Here is a 19,796-nt window from a genome sequence, read left to right as displayed (position 1 = left end):
GTAATGTTAAGCAAGAATAGAAATGTTTAGGTCTGGCAAACAAATGGATTTCTCTGTATGTCTAAATTCCTGTTTTTCCACTTGGATTTCTATACTGCTTCTTTCTGTGCCTCCATCAATGGCAGCCTTTGTTGTTCTGAGTCTCAGGCTCCTCTCTCCAACCCACCAGTTGTGAAATGGTTTGAATGACAAGATTCTGGCAAAATTACCCGGGTTTGTTTTGATGATGTAAATCAGTTTACAGCCTTGGGACTGCGGTTTGTGAGTTAGTTTGAGAATCAGTATTTGTGAATCCATTCTTCTGCTCAGACTGAGAAGTTAGCCCTCAAATGTAAATCTTTTGAATAGGGTCTATTCAATCTGTGTGGATTATGGAGAATGCGGTTAGCACTTTAGCTTGGAGTGCATCATAATGGGCAGAAGAAGCAGAATGGAGAAAGGGGGAGGGAAAAAGTATTTAGATATTTATATATGTAGCAGGCACTCAGCTAACAGCTTTAGAGATATCGCATTTGATTCTTTGAGCATCCCTGCTAGGAAGGTTCTGTGGCTATCCTTGTTTTACAGTTGAGGAAACTGAGGCAGACAGAAGTTAAATGTCTTGCCCGGGTTCATACAGCTGGTGTCTGAAGCAGGATTAGAGGTATTTCTGACTCCAGATCTAGCCCTCTGCATCTGGGCCCCCTTGCTGCCTTAAAGAATTAAGGGAATGCTGTGATGAACTATACTGAAACACAGTAGGTAGTTGAAAGAATCCTAGTCTTGAAACAAATAGATCTGGATCCAATCTCAGCTCTTCTATTTAATTCTGGGGCATGGATGAGCCCCCTTCTGAGCTTATTTCCTCAACTATAAAATGAGGAGGTGGGACAAGATGACCCTTAAAGTCACTTTTGGCTGTAATATGCGATGATCCTGTAATTTTTTGATTCTAACTTTTATGTTGCTCCTCCTGTTTTTGCCTGAGAAATCGCTAAATGCTCTGAATCAAATAGAGTTCTGTCGGTCCATGGCCTCTTTCTTTATAAAACATTTCTTCATTCCCTCAGGTGAGGGTGCTCTCCCTTCAGAAATTACTATGTATCCCCTTTATTTTTACTTTCTAAAAATCTGTATCTATATACATGTTATCTCTCATAGAATGTAAGCATTTTGAGGGTAAGGAATGTTTCACTTTTTGTCTTTGTAACCATCACCTAGCACAGCGCTTGTTAAGTGATAGACTGTCAGTAAATGCTTGTTGATTAATTGGTACAATATAAGCTCCTGGAGAACAGGAACTTTATTTTTTATCTTTGTATCCTCAGTGCCCAGGACAAAGTAGATGTTTAAATAGCAAGGGATCACTATAAACTGGGAGATTCGACACTTGGTGATTTCCTTAACCTTTATGTGTATGTGTGTATGTGTGTGTGTGTGTGTGTGTGTGTGTGTACACACACACATACATACACATATATGTGTATACACACACACATCCATTTTATGGAAGCTAAAATGAGGCTCATAGGAGATTTTACTTTGTCAAGGATGCTGAATCAGTAACAGGATTGAATAAAAAACCAAAGGATGCATCATCCCTGAGCAATGGCTGATCTGGTCTGGGCCTTCACACAGGCAGAAACTTTGTCAATCTTTGTTATAATTTGGGGAAAGAAGGTGCCAGAATGTTATCTAATTGGGACAGCTAGAAGGCAAAATGGATAGAACACTGGCCCTGAAGTCACAAGGACCCGAATTCAAATATTCCCTCAGACAAGTAACACTTACTAACTGTGTGACACTGAACAAATCACTTTGTATCAAAAAAAAATGTTATCTTACCAAACTATTCTCTTGAGAAATGCCTGAAATTCTGTCATTAGTATAGTCATTCCTTTGTATTAATCAGTGCCTAGCAAATGCCACTGAGATAGAACTCACATCTTGCAGCTAATAAGTTTGTTGGCATTTTCGTTTTGCCTTGGTGGATTAGCTAGAGATATCTTAAAAGAGGCAGGGGCTGTGAGAAAAGGAGGAACTGGTTCAGAAAGAGTACTGTCTAGCCAAAGACAAACTCTTCAGTTTTTCCCAGGACCAGCCAAGCTCTTTTCTCTTACTAAACACCGTATCTAGTCTCTCTCCTTTTTAAAAATTGGTGGCACTCAGTTTGCCTCACTAAGACCTCTTGACCAGGGAAATTGAATGTGCCATGATATTTGGGTTAATCATTAATTAAACCAGACAGCTAATCAACAAGTCAACAGCTGCAGCATTTCTATGAAGCCAGGAGTGAGGCTGTCACACAGAGCAAATATTTGCCAAGCCCAAGAAGCCCTCCTTGTCGTGCAGATGTTATTTTTCAGCAGGTAACCAGGTGGTTTGCTTGGTTCAGCACTCAGGAAAAAAAGGAGAGAGAGAGAAAAAAAAACCTACAACCTAATCCTCAAGGGTCCTGGGAAAGAGTTCGTTTTCAAAATCTTCCTCAATCCTTTTTGAACCAAATCAGCCAAATTCAAGAGTCTCTGGATCCATTAGCCTTGTTGCTTAAGAGGGCCTCTAGCTTGTTAATCTAGTTAATGAGCTGAGAAGGCACCAGCTGCTTTTCTGCCATTAATTCCACCCTGCCTGTGCTAATAAGACTGGAGCCTTGGAGTGCTGGGAAATCTGCTGTTTGAGGGAAGTCCCCAAAATGTGTTCTCAGAAGAGCTCACATCTAATAGCCTTTGGTGATATAGAAAGGGAGAGGGAGCATTTGGGAAACAGCTCCTTGTTTGGGGATACTGAAACGGTGCTATTTTGTCTTTGCACTAAGCCAGCAAACAAGCCTTTATTAAGCACTTGATATGTTCCAAGCACTGTGCTAAGTATTGGGAACACAAAGAAAAAGGAGAAATATTTCCTGTTCTTGAGAAGCTTAGTCATTTTTTTTATTAAATGCCTACTATGTGCCTGGCACTGTGTAAATTGCTAGAGATACAAATATGAAAAAGACAGCCCCTGTCCTGAAGGAGGTTACAATCTAAAGAGGGAAGACAACTCATAGAAAACAGCTGAAAAGCCTTTGAAAGGGGATGGAGAAGGGTTGGTAGCCAGGATGGGGAAGGTACCCAACACAGTAGAAGAAATTGCAGAAATCTCAAGGTGAGAAATGAGATTTCTGAGTTCAGCTCCTTAAATGAAGGCTTGGCATTCATGACTCTAACCTGTCCAGAAAGGCTGAGGAAGGTGGAATTCCAAAGTTGATGAAATCCTGAAAGCAAGCATGTGCATAATTGGGTAGATAAAAGATACATCCTTAAGGGTAGCTAGGAGGTACAGTGGATAGAGCACCAGCCCTGAAGTCAGGAAGACTTGAGTTCAAATCTGATCTCAGACACTTAATGCTGCTTAACTGTGTGACCCTGGGCAAGTCACTTAACCCCAATTGCCTCAGAAGCAGCAACAACAATAATAATTAATAAATCAGAAAAAGATACATCCTTAAAAGGAAAGGCATTAGCAGCTGGGAGATCCAGGAAAATTTTCCTTCAAGAAAATGAAATTTGAAGGAAGCCAAGGATTCAATGATTGCTGCCAAGAATAAGCCCATATACCTCTATCATAGCTATAGCAAAAGATTCTCATCATCATTACCAAGATTTATTAAATGTCGTTGCCATGTTTGGGGAACTGTACCAAGAAAGCTACAAAGAAAACAGTCTTTTGCCTTCTAGGATCTAAAAATTGGAAGCAGATATGGATCAATAGTGAGCATGCAATATCCAAATTTCAAGCTAAGTATCAAAAGCAATACAAGGGTAGTGGAAGTGAGAGACAGAAGAGTTTTAGCGTGATCCAAATGGGGTTGAAGAGTATCACTTCTCTTTTGATTAATTTAGAAAGACTGCATGGGAAAGGGGGGAAATGGCTTTGCTAATGGAAGAGAGAACACTTTTGCTGCTTTGAGAGAGAGGGCATTCCTGGCATGTGGTGATAGACCTTATCACCTTAGACCAGACTTTAAAAACCCTCTCGTCTATCCCTATCATTTTACAGAAACTCAGTGACTCAGTGTAGTATATAGGAGAGGAAGCCTAGAGTTAGTAGTCAAACAATCAGATAAAGAGGACATGCTTTTCTTCAGTCATGGAAGAGGAAAAGGGCACTGTGCCCAAGCAGGGTTTATGAGCAGGGGTCCTCAAACTACAACCCGCAGGCTAGATGCGGCATCTGAGGATGTTTATCTTCTCACCCAGGGCTATGAAGTTTCTTTATTTAAAGGCCCACAAAACAAAGTTTTTGTTTTTATTATAGTGCGGCCCTCCAACAGTCTGAAGGACAGTGAACTGGCCCCCTATTTAAAAAGTTTGAGGACCCCTGGTTTATGAGGAAAGGCCTGCAAACATACAGTAGGATAATAAGTCCATTTGGAGCCTGTCCGCTGGCCAAGCTGATTCCTTGATTCTGTGTATCCCCCTCCGCCCCCCAACTTAGCATTACCCTGTGCTCCTCTGATATGAGGCTAGAACTTTAAATGCCAAACCTCCGTTTAAGAAACTCCTGCTACATTACCTTGAGACTTCTGTGGTTTCTTCTCCTATTTTGGGTACCTTCTCCAGCCCCTCCATGCATCATGTTGCTCAATGATCGAGCCATTCAAAGGATCCCCCATCTATAGTTGAAGGAGACTTGGAGGTCAGTGAGTGCAATATCCATCATTCTGTGGCTGAGAAAACGTAGTACCTGGCTGATAAGTGGCTTGCCTAGGATCACTTAACTAATAGCTGCACAGGGCTTCTACCAGTCCAGGCCTCTGATTTCAAGCCCAGCTGTCTTTCCACTCCATATAATCACTACTATGTGACCAGCTAGTAAGAGAATCAGGTCCCATTTATCTGACCCTGCCTGGGGCCTTAGCAGGGAAGTGAGAGGTGGAGAGGTGAGGGTTTTCGGCAGCACCTGCGCAGGTAAAATGTTTGCTCTCAGAAGCCAATGGAGAAAGACTTCTGTATTTCTAACATGAGCTAAGGTATTTTCCTCTGCTTTTGGTCTGTAGAACAAGGATCCTCCTCTTGCAAGCTGCGTCCAGCTTGCACCGACAAAGATTATTTCTACACACACACAGCCTGTGATGCCAATGGAGAGGTAGGTACAGTGATGGCAAAGTTCATGTGTGCCTGACGGGAGGCTCCACAGGCCGCCTGTGTCCCTAAGTACCCATTGAGAGGGCAGCAATGCTGAACAGTCCCCTAAGAGAGTCCCTGGAAAAGTCCCAGGACAGAGAGGAAAGCTAAATGAGATGACAAGATGTCCCAGTAAGCGGGGGTTCTTTGGGGCTTCCGCATCTTGGGGTTAAAGGCTGCTTGGGTTTGGATCATTTTCACTGCTGATTGAATCCTGCCCTGATAAACAAAGTCATTTAATTTTCTTTGGAGTTAATTTTTTCATCTGCTTAGCTTGTCTCTGTAATCCCTGACTGACAGGCAACTGAGCATGGCCTCCTCTTGCTACCATCAATACCTTTGATGAAACTTGTTCTCTATCTCTCGGACTCTATCAGCTGCTTTTTCAACTTAGCAGAGGGATATGGTTCCTCCTACATGCTTCAGTGGGGGTTGCTTAGATTTGGGGAGTATAAAGAGTGTGTGTGTGTGTGTGTGTGTGTGTGTGTGTGTGTGCATTTGCACACACTCATATCTGTGCTCATTCTAAAATCTGAATCTATCCAAAAGAAAACGAGCATCTTTCCTTTGCACTTTGGATTGTTCTACAGGATCACTGGTTCAAAGATTTTGAGCTAGAAATTACCCTAGGATTCCTCTAATGCAGTTCTCTCTCCTTGTATAGGAGATATATTACATCTATTTATATTTTTTATTTATATTTATATAATATATGATTATATAATATATTTATTATTATATTTATATTTATATATTATAATATTATATATTATAAACAGAGGCCCCGAAAGAGTAAGTGAATCACTTTGTGTAAGTCTGATAGTAAATGGCAGATGGATGATTTGAATCCAAGTCCTTCGACTTTTTTTTTACTGCAGACAAAGCAGCAACTTCAAAGAGCACACAAAGAGTGCTGGACTTTGAATCCAGCAGACTCAGGATGAATATAGCAGCTCTGCCATTTACAAGTTCTGTAAAAATGGTCAGTTCCCGTAATATCTCTGAGCATCAATTTCCTCATCTATAAAGTGGGGATGATAAACCTGTAGTTCTTAGTATACTAGAGCTACTTGGAGGCCCAGCTGAACTACTGTATACAAGGTGTTTTGCAAAGTTTAAATGGGTAGATCTGTACATATTGCAGTGATTTAAGATTTCCCTACTCATCCATGTCCATAGGGGTTTTTCCCCTTTTCAGAAGGCAAGAAAATCTGAATTTGTGCCTTGGCAGCTACACTCTGAAAAATCTTAAACATAAGGATAAGTTGGGCAGGGGCTTCCAAAAAATCTCATAATAGAACTAAAATGTCTGTAAACGATAACAACTTAGCTATTATATTCTATCGCTGATTCAATGTTATAGCTTCTCAATCTGCTCTTTATGGTTTTACAATGATTAATTTAAAAAGAATAAATTTCAATTTAAAAGATGTTATTTAAAGTCAGTAATATATTTCACATGTAAACTAAAATTTGTATTTACCAGGAGAAAAATACTGCATCTTGCAGTTTGTAATCTTGCCCTGTTTTTAAATTTCAAACATAAATGCAAATGCTAAGTGGTCACAGAGAATGACAGAATTGAAATATTTCAAGCTTACTTTCTTTGTCTTTAAAATACATATTGCAGCAAGCACAGAATAACTTGAAAACAGCCACAGTGTGAATGGAACAAAAAAATAACATCTGTAGAAATTAATAACTACAGGGAGTCTCTGATCATGGAAATAGGAATCACCAGGCTATCTGTTCATTTGGAATCTACCGTTTAAATGCAGAAATATGTAGGGCCCCAGGTGTTGGAAACAAACTCTTACTGAATTGAACTCAAAACAGTTTGAACACTTAGGAACTTATTCTTAAATGGAGGCTTATAACAGAGTCTTGAGTGTTTTGGGGCTAACTGCCATCATGCAGAAATTGTTTAAAAGCAAAAGATTTTAAGGGGAAGAGTAATTTATTGCTGATATTGCTTAGAATCATTGGCACATGATGGTAATAAAAAACAGACTGTTAATCGATTTTATTACTGTTTTAAAATTGTCTACAGATAATTTTGCTCCCTAATTTTCTGTTCCCCAGGTAAACATCTTCCATTATCCCACTCTTGGTATTGTCAGAACTACCAGGTCCTCTGGTCACTGAGAACCATTCCTGTTTGCTCTCCACTACAGAAAACCCAAGACTATAAAATCCAATACAGAGAATCAGGATTTGGAAAATTAAGGAGCCTGCTTAAAAGATATTAACACAATGTCACAACAAAATTAAAAAATTAACCAAAATGATTAATACCACAAGTGCTTACTATGTGGCAGGTTCTGTGTTAAGTACAATGGATATGAAGAAAGGCAAAAAAAAAATCCCTAATTTCGAGAAACCCACTTTGTAAAAATGCCATATAGATTCTTCATAATTCAAGCCCTTCCTGGAAACCAGGTTCTGCTCAATCTTTTCATGTTTTCTATACTCAGATACTCCAATGGCTCACTGGTATGGGTTATCCCTCCAGCAATGCAGATGATAGCCCTCTCAAGCCATCTCATTCTGTAAAATTCTTGTCCCAGTCTTGCTACGAGCTCTTCATAGGGGAGTCGCTCAATGCAGTGGGGATCTTCCTATGGGTTTTTAAAAAATGGATGTGAATACTGTTCTGCTCTGCTCTTGTGACTGCTTTGCTGAATTATCATCCAAACCATACAACCCTTTCCCCTCTTAACTATAAGTATACTTCAAGCCTCTGTCTTGGTTCTCTTTCCTTCCTTTCCATTCTTTTTTGGTGACCTTGTCAGCTCTCATTGGTTCAATTATCTTCTCCATGCAGATGACTCCCAAATCTAGATAGCCAACTCTTATTTCTCTCCTGAATTCTAGTTCCTCATCACCAACTGACTATTAAACAATGCAAACCAGATATCCCAAAGGTACCTATTTCCCAGTAAGTCTTTTCCCATGTGGAACTTCCCTGTTTCCACAGAAAATACTACTCATCTAATATCCCAGGTTCACAAACTCCTTGTGCTCCCTCATTCGATATACTTAATCAGTTGCCAGATCTTATTTTCATCTCCACTTCAATTTTTGGAATATGCCCCTTTCTCTCTATTCATAGAGCCACCATTCTGGTTCAGTTTCTTATCACCTCTGACATGGACTACTGCAGTACCCTCCTAATTGATTTCCCTGCCTCAAGTCTTTCCCTATTCCGGTCCATCATCCACAGAATTGCTAAAGTGAATTTCCTAAAGTACAATTTTAGGATTGCACATTCTCTCCTTATCCAAGAGACTATGGCTTTCTGTTGCTTCGAGGATTAACATATGCATCCTCTGGTCCTTTAGAGGCTGACCTCAACTTACCTTTCCATTCTCTATTTATTCCTCTTTCTTGCATTCTATGATTTGTCTATATTAACCTTCTCTATAGTCTTGCTCCCAGAACATCATCTCTCATATCCGGGCCCTCCATGTTTGTAATACATTTCCTCTTCACCTCCACTTCATAGAATCTCTTATATCAAGAGTAAAGCTTAAGTACCACTTCTACATGAATTGTTCCTGAGAATATTTTGGTTTACATGGGACCTTTTAGAATTCTGCCTTTGACTTCCTTGGAGCACATATCTAGCATTGGGATCCTTGGATGAAAGAATGTGGATGTATTAGTCACTTAAGTCCCGTTTTCTACATGAATTGTTGCTAAGAATATTTTGGTATGCATGAGACCTTTTTTCTGTCTTTGACCTCCTTGTGAGTATATGCTTAGCACTGGGATCCCTGGCTGAAAGAATATGGATATATTAGTCACTTGTTTACCCTTAACAAATTGCTTTCCAGAATGGCTCTACCAATTCATAACTGCCCACAGTGGAGGCGTGCCTGTCTTTTGCAACCTTGCAACATTGACTCTTTCCCATCTTTTGGGATAATATATTTTGTGTCACTTCTTGGACACATCACTGATAACATGCTGCAACCTAATGGTACCCACAGCCTGTTTCCTCATTATCTTTTGGGTCCCCTACAAATTCTGTGAATGTGGTGTTCCATGAGTCAAAGCCATCATGTGGCTTTCTTGTATAACGATAGAATCAAGGCAAATCCTTATTTATCCCCTTTCCCCAGTCAATTATCTCTTTTTCCTAAGAGATGTTAGAATCTATTCATTAATTCCATGCTAGGATACTGTTGATCAATCTGCAGAGGCTGATTTTTCTGCTTTTCCAGATTCTTTTTCTAAAGAGACATCCTGAAAGGTCATCTCTTGTAGACGGAGTGCCATTGTAGAATAAATAGTACATGAAATATGACCCTGGCAACTTGAAAAGAACTCTGGGTTCTTTTCACAGCAAACGTAATGTGATTAAGGATGGGAGCCAATATTCACCAGCATCATTAACATAGAGTTTCTGTCATTTTTGTCTCCTAAAATGATAATGCATAATTTATTTAGTATTATGAATAGAACTGATAGATATTTACATTATTCATTCATTACTTTCACATGTATAATTTGATTAAAATCATAGACAATTTCAATCACAGACATCATCAATTCAAATTGAAATAAAATTTTTTTTCTCTACATTTGTCTTATGACTGAGCATGGAAATTCTGAAGAGACATATTTGACTCCAGTACCACATTTTGATTTTTCTGCTTCACAGCTTCCCCAACATGACCTTATCCAAGTGACTTTTAAAAAATGTTTTATCATGATAGTATGGTTAATTTTGACTAACTTTGACTAAAGTTAGTTTTGGAAGAGGGATTTCCTACAAGCAGTGAATCTCTCCATATCCTCCTGTTTATGGATGATACTGTTCTGGGGCTTATATAGTCAACATTTCAGAGTTTTTTAAATAAGAGAGACTAACTTTGACTTTAGAAGACTGGTAATCAAACATGCCTTCTTCCTTTTGGTAAAGAGATCACAGGTGACATGCATGAAACATCTTGTCAGACAAGACCAATTTGTTGCCCTGTTTTGCTTAATTATATGTTTTTGTTACAAGGGAGAATTTTGGGAGGGGGAGAAGGGATAGGGCATTGAACATCAGAATGTAAGTTCATTGTAAGGAAGAATTATTTCATTCTTTGTAATTATATATCCATAGCACCTAGCACATAGTAAGTGCTTAGTAAATACTTGTTGATTGATTGGGAAGATGATGTAAAGGTCATCATGGTTCCTAGAACCAACTTTCTCACTTCATTTCTCCCTCCTAATACAGGGTGCTCAAAAGTCTGCCCTAAGATTTTTGTAATAGTATATAAAACACTATTACTCTGTGAAGTTATAGGAAAAAGCCATTATCAGTGTGGAGGGATCAGGGAAAGCTTCTTGGAAATGGTGGTTTCAAACTAAGGTTTAAAAGATGAAGAAGGAAGGAGGGATTAGATTCTAGGTATATGAAATGGCCAGAGCAGCGGTCTAGAGGTATGAGAATCCAGCATTTAGGTACAAAGGATTGTCTAGTTTTGCTATAGCATAGAGCTGGGTGAAAAGGACTTCTATGAAACAAATCTGCCAAGCTTGGAAAAGTGGGAGGGTGCCAGGTGGAAGAGAACCTTGGACACCAGCTAGAAGAGTTTCTATTTGGCAAGTAATAGGGAACTGGTGAAAATCTGGGGGTATAATGACATGATGAAATCTTTACAAAGTAGCCAACAAACATTAAGCACCTACCATATACCAGGGACTGTGCTAAGTGCTTTATTGTTTTTCAAACAACTCTTTCCTGTCCAACTCTTTATGACTGCATTTGGGACTTTTTTGGTAAAAATATTGGAGTACTTTGCCTTTTCCTTCTTCGGATCATTTTACAGATGAGGAACTGAGGCAAACAGGGTTAAGTACCTTTCCCAGAATCACATAGCTAGTAAGTTTTAAGGCTATATGTGAACTCTGGAAGATAAGTCTTCTGGACTTGTCCTGTGCCTTCTCCCCCAGTGCCACCTAGCTGCCCTCAGTATATAAATAAGAAAAAGAAAATCAATTTATGTTCCACCTTCCAATGAGAGGGGAGAAGTAACTGAAGGTTTTGAGTAGCAAATCTGTCTTCATGATGATAAGATACCAGATGATGAGCCTCTTCTGGGGGAAGTGGGATGTTTATGATGTTGAAACCAGAGCAACTGATGGAAAATAAGAAACATTTCCCTGGTACTTGTATGAAAAGTAGATTGAAGTGGGGAGAAAAGAGAAGCAAGAAAACTTTTGGGCTATTTATTGTGCTAATCCAGGTGTTTACAAGACATCTTTGTCCCAAAGCCCCACCAGTGCTTCAAATTCAGCATGTCCAAAACAGAACTTATCTTTTCTCCACAAAATGATTCCTCCTTCTGACTTTCATATTTCTGTCAATGGCACCACCAGTTATCTAATCAAAACCTTAGCATTATCTTTTTGACACTTCATCCTTTACCTTCCTCATCCAGTCTTCTACCAAATCTTGTTAATTCTATCTCTGTCAGATCTCTCTAATTCATCCCTTCCTTTCTGTTTCCTCTACTTTTTGCACAGACCATCATAATTGCTTTCCTGGAGAATTATTGCAGCAGTTTTTTAAGAAGTATGTCTAACTTAGTATGTCTTTTCCTATACCAAATTTGTCTTTTACCTTGCTGCCAGACTGAACTTCCTTATGCATCAATCTGGCCACATGTCTCTGCTCAAATCCTTCAGTGGCTCCCTACTGGCTACTAAATAAAGACTTCATTCCTTAACCTGGATTTCCTTCCACAAGGTGGTGCCTTTCTACTTTATTTCATACTACATCCCTTTTTTGTACTTATCCAGTCAAATTACACTGTTACTAACCCTTCCAAACATTACTATTTTCCCATCTCTATGCTTTTGTTGATACCATTCCTTATGCCAAAAATGCCCTTGCTCACTGAGTTGTTAAGGTCAAAAAATGCTCAATTTTCTGTGTTAAAAGAAGCTTCTCTTAACTTATCTAAGCTAAACCTCATGGAACAGGCATATAGAGTTTATCATTGGGCCCATGCTCAGAGTTATGTAAGTTCAGAGTGCTGAAGTTTGTGGCAGGATAAAACATTGGAATAAAACTCTAGTGGAGGATTCTATACTGTAATTACCATATATGTATTATACAATCCCCCCCCTCAATTATGCATATAACTCAGGCTTCTCTGGGTATGCTTAGATCACCTAACATGGAGGTATCCTGAGAGCTTTTTTTAATGTGTCCAGACAGTCTCTGACTTCTTCAGGCCTGCATGCCAGGCTAATTAACTGTTATCCTGATATGTACCATCCCACCTGCAATCTTGGATCCAAGGTGACCATGGCTCACACCTCCAGCCAAACGGAATGGTGAGGATCCCTGCCAGCCCCTGAAACCAAGAAGGACAAAGACACAGACTAGAAACATATATTTTCCATGCCCATCTCTTTGAATCTGGGTAAAGAGAGAGGGAACTGAAGAAGAAGACCGTGTCTATTGGTTCAATTTATGGGCCTGCACTCTGGGTTGAACTTCACCCTCTGGATGCAGGAGGGAAGAGTAAGGAAGAAAAATATATATTATATATATATATATGTATATATATATATATATATATAAATAAAATAGTGCTATGAAATATTTGACAGCCCCTTTTTTGTTTGTTTCTTCTTATACTTTCCCAATAGAAGTACTGGGTGGCATTATGATTTTTTTCAGCTTTAGTTGCATTCTGCTAAATAGTTGTCCAAAATGATTCTAAAACTTACAATTCTAGTAAAACTGAATGAATTCACTTGTTTAATCACACCTCTGCTAGTAGCAATGAATATTATTGCTTTTCATTATATTTGCAAATTTGACAGATGTGAGATGATACCTCTAATTGTTCTAATTTGCATCTCTTTTCATTTCTGTAAAAATTGAGCATTTTTTCCAAGTGATTATCAACAATTTGTTTATCCCATTGAAAATTATTCATAGATTTTGACTATGCATGCTGGAGTGGAATTACAGTTGCTTATATGTTTTAGATATCAGATTTTTGTCTAGCATATTTGCCATAAATGTTTTTTCTTGCCTTTGATTTTTATTACATATTTCTTTGTTGAACAGATTTTTTTAAATACTATCACAGCCTAACATCTCAAGACCTAGAAGTACATAGACTAGATTCAGTCTTCAAGATGGTTTCTACTTTCTTTGGCTTGTGTTGTCATCCTCCCCTTGAACTCTTAGAATATAGTTCCATCGTGACTAGTATCTATTTTCTACAATGAGAGTCCTTTGGAGAGTCCATGTAAATCTACAGCATATCCACATATATTGGGTAATATTTACAAGGCAAATGCATGTATTGGACATGCAATATATCGGGTAGAGGATAGCCCTTATTCCAACCCATAGAAAACCCATAAAGGATCTAGTGTAATACATAAACAATTTTCTTCTTAGAAATCCTACCTTTTTCTAGGATCCTAAAGACTTCCTAAAAGAAACTCACCCTATGGTTCGGATTCATCTCAGAAAGGAAGGAAATGAGGTTGTACAGAACATACACATCTTCTCATCAGACCATCACCCTTCAAATAACTCTGTAACAGCAGAATGCAGAATCCAGGTCTTTGTACTTAGGTATAAGAAGACTTTCCCCTTATTTAAGATTTAGATTTACCTGAAGCTCCTCCCATTTCAAAAGCCACATGTGAGTCACAGTTACAGAATCTGAGGATTGTAAGGAATCTCATAGGCTCCAATCTGTGCATTAAAGAATCCTATAACATACCCACCAAGTGGTAGTCTAGCTTCTGCTTGAAGACCTCAGAGTAGGGGAATCCACTGCCTTTCCATTTTGGGACATTTGAATTGTTAGAAGAAAGCTGATGTTCCTTGACATCAAGCCTAAGTTAAAATGTGCTTCCATTTCTCCCCGTTTGATCTTTTGGAGCCAAACAGAATAAACCTAATCCATCCTCTGGGACACAGAGCCCTAGAGTGTTCAGGAGGACTAATACTTCTGGTGTGAGGGCTGCTTATCCACCTTTGGGTCCACTTGATTCACCCAACTCTCAAGAGTTGGCTCCAAGAAGCTGTAGCATGTGCAGTTGTCACACCCTCATAAAACCATCGCAGTAGACAGGTTGAAGGTGACCCACAGGCTTCACACCCATTGGTGAGTTAGGGAGATGTCCACCCCAAGCAAGTGAAGACTTCCCCCAGGGGGATGGACAGATGAGAACAATTTGTCCCAACAGCCACACCTAAGGCGGCTGAAGCCAGTGATATGGAGCTCATAGAGTTTGGTCAAGCAGGGAAAATGCCAAGATCATCCACTACATCCCAGGTGATCACTGCACTTGTCTGACTGTGGAGGAGAGAATAATGCTTTTGATTTTGTGCCATTTGCCTCACGTAAGTCCAATTCACACAAGTCAAGACATCATTCAATGATGTCCCTGGACTTCTTTGAAGGTGGACAAATGACAATCCTTAAAATACTTAAACACTGCTTTCTCTCCCCCTAAATCATCCCTTTTCCAAGCCAAACATTCCCAGTTCCTTCAACCAATTCTGATGTGATGTGAACTAAAGACAATTCACATACAGATGGATATTATCCATCTTATTTATATCTCTCTTATGTCCAGAACTGAACATCAGATAGCTGACTCAGAGTATAGTGGAGGTGATCCCAATCCCTCCCTGTGCTTAGAAGGTATGGACCTCTTAATACCCACACTTAAGTTTTCATTTGTGGCAGCCACATTTTGTAATCCACACTGAGCTTGAAAAGTCACACTGAACTTAGATCCTTAGGTTTTTTTCAGAATTGCTCTGTACTTAATGACTCCCCAATCTTAGGAATTTGAGGATTTTTTTTTTTTATACCTAAGTATAAGACCTTATTATCCTATTACATTAGTCTAATGCTCAATTTTATTTTTAATTTTATCATTCCCCTATTATTAGCTATTTCTGCCAGCTTTGTGTCATCTGGAAATTTGATGAGCTTACCATCTGTGATTTTTCTTCAAGTCATTGATAAAATGTGTAACAGAATAGAGCTAATTCCAGATCTCTAGGATTCTTCACTGGAGACCTTCTCCCTTTAACATTGAGTCTTAATAACTACTCTTCTTTTAGTCTGGGTATCTAATGAAGTAACCTGATTGTGAAATCATCTAACCTATATGTATTCCTTTTTTTCCCCACGAGAATATATGACATAGTTTATCAAGAGTTTTGCTAAAATTTAAATAATATCAACATTCTCCTGATTTATCAGTTTGGTAATCCTTGTTTTAAAAAACATAGGTTGTATGACCTGTTCTTAGTGAACCAATGATGACTGTGATTGCTGCTTCCTTTTCTATATACTCATTATATCTTTAATAATAAACTCTGGATTTTTAGTCTTGAGGTATAATTTGACCTAAAATTTCTTTGGCATTAGGCACATCTGATGAGAAACCCCTACTCAGGGTAACTAAGAGATTAAGTTTGAACTAGCCCAGGATCATATAACTAGTATGTGTTGGAAGAAAGAATTGAACCTATGTTTTCTCACTCTAAAACCAACTTTCTGTCCACTTCTTCACACTACCTCTTTGGCTAAGATAATAATAAAAAAGAAAATTATAGCCTACTTTCCCTGATGAATGTAAATGAGCTAATTAAACACAAGAATATATTAAAATATTACTCACCATGGCCAAGTTGGGTTTATATTAGGAAAGACTGGTTAAAAATCAGAAAAACTAAATTTTTTAAAAAAAATATAGAAAAACTATCAATGTAATACAATGATGAGTTTGAGGCTATTAGGGTTAAGTGATCTGCCTAGAATTACACAGCTAGTAAATGTCTGAGGTCAGATTTGAACTCAGATCCTCCTGATTCCAATGCCAGTACTCTATCCATTGTGCCATGTGGCTGTCCCCTCCATGAATTTTATTAATAGTTCCATAGCTAACATAGAGGGATATTAACAGAAGTTTTTCCAGCCTGTGGTTTGCCCTTAGTTGAGACAATAGAGGCTAATGATCCAATGAGAAGAGTTAGGGATAATGTCTAGAGAGTTTAATCTTAGTAAATTATATGATAATTACACACTAGATAATATTAATACTTAATGGGCTGGAGAATGCCCTGGAATGAGCTGAGTTTTTAGTTTTTGTTTGTTGTTTTTGGCTTTCTTCTTACTTGTATGTGTTGTTGGTTTTGGGAGGAGTGTTCTTTTAAATAGTATTTTATTTTTCCAAATATATGCAAAAATAGTTTTCAACATTCACTTTGTAAAACCTTGTGTTTTTTCTCCTTTTTTCCCCATCCTCTCTCCCCAAAACAGCAAGTAATCCCATATAAGTTAAACATGCAATTCTTCTAAACATATTTCCATATTCATCATGTTATGCAAGAAAAATCAAATCAAAAGGGAAAAAAAACAGGAGAAAATAAAAAATGAAAACAAGCAAAAAACAACAAAAAGTGAAAATACTATACTTTGATCCACATGAATTCTCCATAGTTCTCTCTTTAGATGAAGGATGGCACTTTCCATCACAAGTATATTGGAATTGCCTGGAATCACTTCATTGTTGAAAAGAGCCAAATCTATTATAATTGCAACATATAATGTTCTCTTGATTCTGCTCACTTAAGCATCAGTTCAGGTCAGTCTTTCCAGGCTTTTCTGAAATCTGATGAGGTTTTGAAATGCAAAATTTAAGAGGAAACCTAAACTTTTATAAATCTAAAAGTTTTCCAGGCCTTTACTTACATTCTTCTCTATGCCTGAATATAATATCTAGATTATGAAATATAGAGTAATTTAAAATATTAGAAACTCTGCCTATAAAATAAGATTATGCTTATGTATGTATGTATGTATGTGTACATATAGATATATAAAATTCAGCTGTTTCAATAAAAAATTATGGAGACAATATCACATCATTATTGCATAGTAAGATATATTTGTCATATCCCCTTCTTCCCAAGTTCTATGTGGGTTCAGATAATTTATTTTTAAAATATTATGCTAAATTTTCTTTTTGATTATTATGAAATTGACAAAGCTTAACAAATATGAGCAGTTCTATATACAAAGGAGAAAAGAAGAAGAAAATTTTAGTGAAACTATGAATTCTTATTACATATACTTTGTTCAAGTATATATTCAGTTCAGCATAGTAGTTCTAACACAGTTCATAGATATTAATATCTTTGCCTCATCCTTATTGTACCTAGCTCTATGGCTTTTATATACAGGTCACTAAAAATGGTTGATGTGTAAATGAATGAATGAATAAATGAATGAGTGACTGAACTGACTCTTGCTCTTCCCTGTAGTTCCCATTGCTCATTGATTTGATTCCCAACAGATTTAATTGTTTATGATTACACTCCTTTGATACACTATGAATCCTACAGGATGGATGGCTAGCAATTCTTGGATCTTTTTTTTTTTCTTCATCAGACACAGCTCATGTACAAATGGGCAGAGCCAAAAACTTGCAGTGAAGATCTTAAGGGAGCTGTGAAACTTCCAGCCTCTGGAATGAAAACCCGCTGTCCACCTTGTAATCCAGGATTCTTCAAAACCAACACCAGCACCTGTGAGCCCTGTCCTTATGGCTCCTTCTCCAATGGCTCAGGTGACCTGGAGTCCCTGCCCCACTGCCCTATCCTTACCATCTCACCCTACAGCGATTAGGCTGATAATCCCACCTGGAGCACTGAACACAGCCCTCTATCTCCTGAAGAATGCGCTAACAACAAGGGGATGTAACAATATAGGGACTTGAGTTCTACTCCCATCCCCTTCCTTCTTCTAGCAGTGAAATCTTACAGACACTGGCACAGGTGTGAAGGAAATGACTTGGGTGTGAGGTGGACTTCTACCTGAGTCAAAAAAATTGCCACTAGGTTTCCCAGCAGGGGACAGCCCAACTAGACGCAACAGAGTTCAGAAATGATGGGGAAGAAAGGAGTTGAGGAATGAATTACATCCAGTACTAGGAACTGATGTGTTGGGCTTGAAGGTGCTCTGATCTATAAGATGCATCAAGTTTTAGAATGAACAATTTGGGAGAAAACCTGAACTTGTAAGGTATCTAACCCTTCTCTGTCTATTTTTTTTAACCTTTGTCTTTATCATCCTATATACCTGGATATAGGATATCCTATATATTCTATATAAGATATCTATATATATATAGGATATAGATTGATTACAGATCAATATTTTTGAGTTTGTTAAATATGGCAAATAAAAATTAGATTTTTTGAGTCCATGGATTAGGCATTTTTTAGAACAGAATTTAGCACTGTCCCATTTTTTGCTGTCTGGCTATTATTGTCAGTAACCAATATGGCTGCAACTCTATCAATTAACTTTTGTGCTTTACCTCTTGTCAGGCTGTGTTAGCTGCCCAGCTGGAACTGAACCAGCCTTGGGTTTTGAATATAAATGGTGGAACACCTTGCCTACAAATATGGAAACTACGGTTCTTAGTGGAATCAATTTTGAGTACAAGGGCATGGCAGGTAAGGACCCTCCCTTTTCTCCTCTATGATTGCCTCAGCCCCTCTGCCCATTTGGGTGGCTCTGCAGTATTCCCTGGTGTCCTTGACGCCCCTTTAAAAATGACTCTTGCTTTCCAAATCTTGTAATTCTTCCTTTTAACCTGATGATTGCAAGGTCTTTGACCAAAGTAACTGGATCACCTCATGAATCTCTTGTCTGGAAATGGAGAGATTCTGCCCATTTTAGAAACTCATTTTGCCTCATTCTTTGAATCAGTCATAATTGACCCTCCTGATCAGGATCTCAGGAGTGCACCCTCTTCTCCCTGATTTTCCAGGCTGGGAGGTGGCCGGAGACCATATTTATACAGCTGCTGGAGCCTCAGATAATGACTTCATGATTCTTACACTGATTGTACCAGGATTCAGGTGAGGAATGTAAACTCCCAGAAGGGATTGGAGCTGAAGCTGCCACATCTAAATCACAAAGGGTTAAGTTTTTCTAAGAAGTGACTCTCAGGCTTGAAGTCTGAATGAAATCAAGATTTCTGGACAGCTACATTTACCCTGCTTAATACCTCCTAGTGAAGTGTAGCACCTGTTGTCTTACTGCTTAAAAAACTACACTCAAGCTGGAAGGGACTTTAGAGATTTAGTTCAAAACTTTATGGATAAAAAAAACTAAGGCCCAGAATGGATAAGAGACTAGAGTGACTTATCTACTCAGTTGTTGTTTTTGAGTCACTTCAATCATGTCTTATTCCATAACCCGTTTGGGGTTTTCTTGGTAAAAATATTGGAGGGTTTGCCATTTCTTTCTCTAGCTCATTTTACAGATGAGGAAACTAAGACCAACAGAATGAGGTGACTTGCCCAGGTCACACAGGTCATGAGTATCTGAGGGCAGATTTAGAACTCAGGAAGATGAAGTTTCCTGCTTCCAGACTCAATGCTCTGATTTATTCAGTTACAGAGCTTATACTCAATCACAGACTTTCATAATTCATAGGCCAGTTTTCTTCCCAGTACACAGTATTGTAGCTCTCATTCTTGCTCTTGATGTTTCTGAAAAAGTATTGCAATGTGGTCTCCCTGGGAAGAGCGATTATCCTCCCTCCTCCCACTTAAAAAAAAATCCTTTTGTCCTCATTGAC

The 19,796-nt window shown here is 38.4% G+C and overlaps 1 protein-coding gene across 1 annotated transcript in view; it reads left to right on the top strand.

The window, feature by feature from the left end:
* Positions 1-19,796, top strand: part of ELAPOR1 (endosome-lysosome associated apoptosis and autophagy regulator 1) — a 110,398-nt gene that overhangs the window by 77,628 nt on the left and 12,974 nt on the right. Inside the window, exons 8-11 of the mRNA XM_051993162.1 lie at positions 5,018-5,106; positions 17,594-17,771; positions 18,535-18,663; positions 18,981-19,071. Coding sequence (XP_051849122.1) covers positions 5,018-5,106; positions 17,594-17,771; positions 18,535-18,663; positions 18,981-19,071 — 487 coding nt within the window. The remainder of the gene's footprint in view (positions 1-5,017; positions 5,107-17,593; positions 17,772-18,534; positions 18,664-18,980; positions 19,072-19,796) is intronic.

Source organism: Antechinus flavipes, chromosome 4 (assembly GCF_016432865.1).
Source record: "Antechinus flavipes isolate AdamAnt ecotype Samford, QLD, Australia chromosome 4, AdamAnt_v2, whole genome shotgun sequence".
In the NCBI taxonomy this organism is placed as follows: Eukaryota; Metazoa; Chordata; class Mammalia; order Dasyuromorphia; family Dasyuridae; genus Antechinus; species Antechinus flavipes.
The sequence above is the reverse complement of the archived record's forward strand: the minus strand, read 5'-3'. Positions and strand labels throughout refer to the sequence as shown.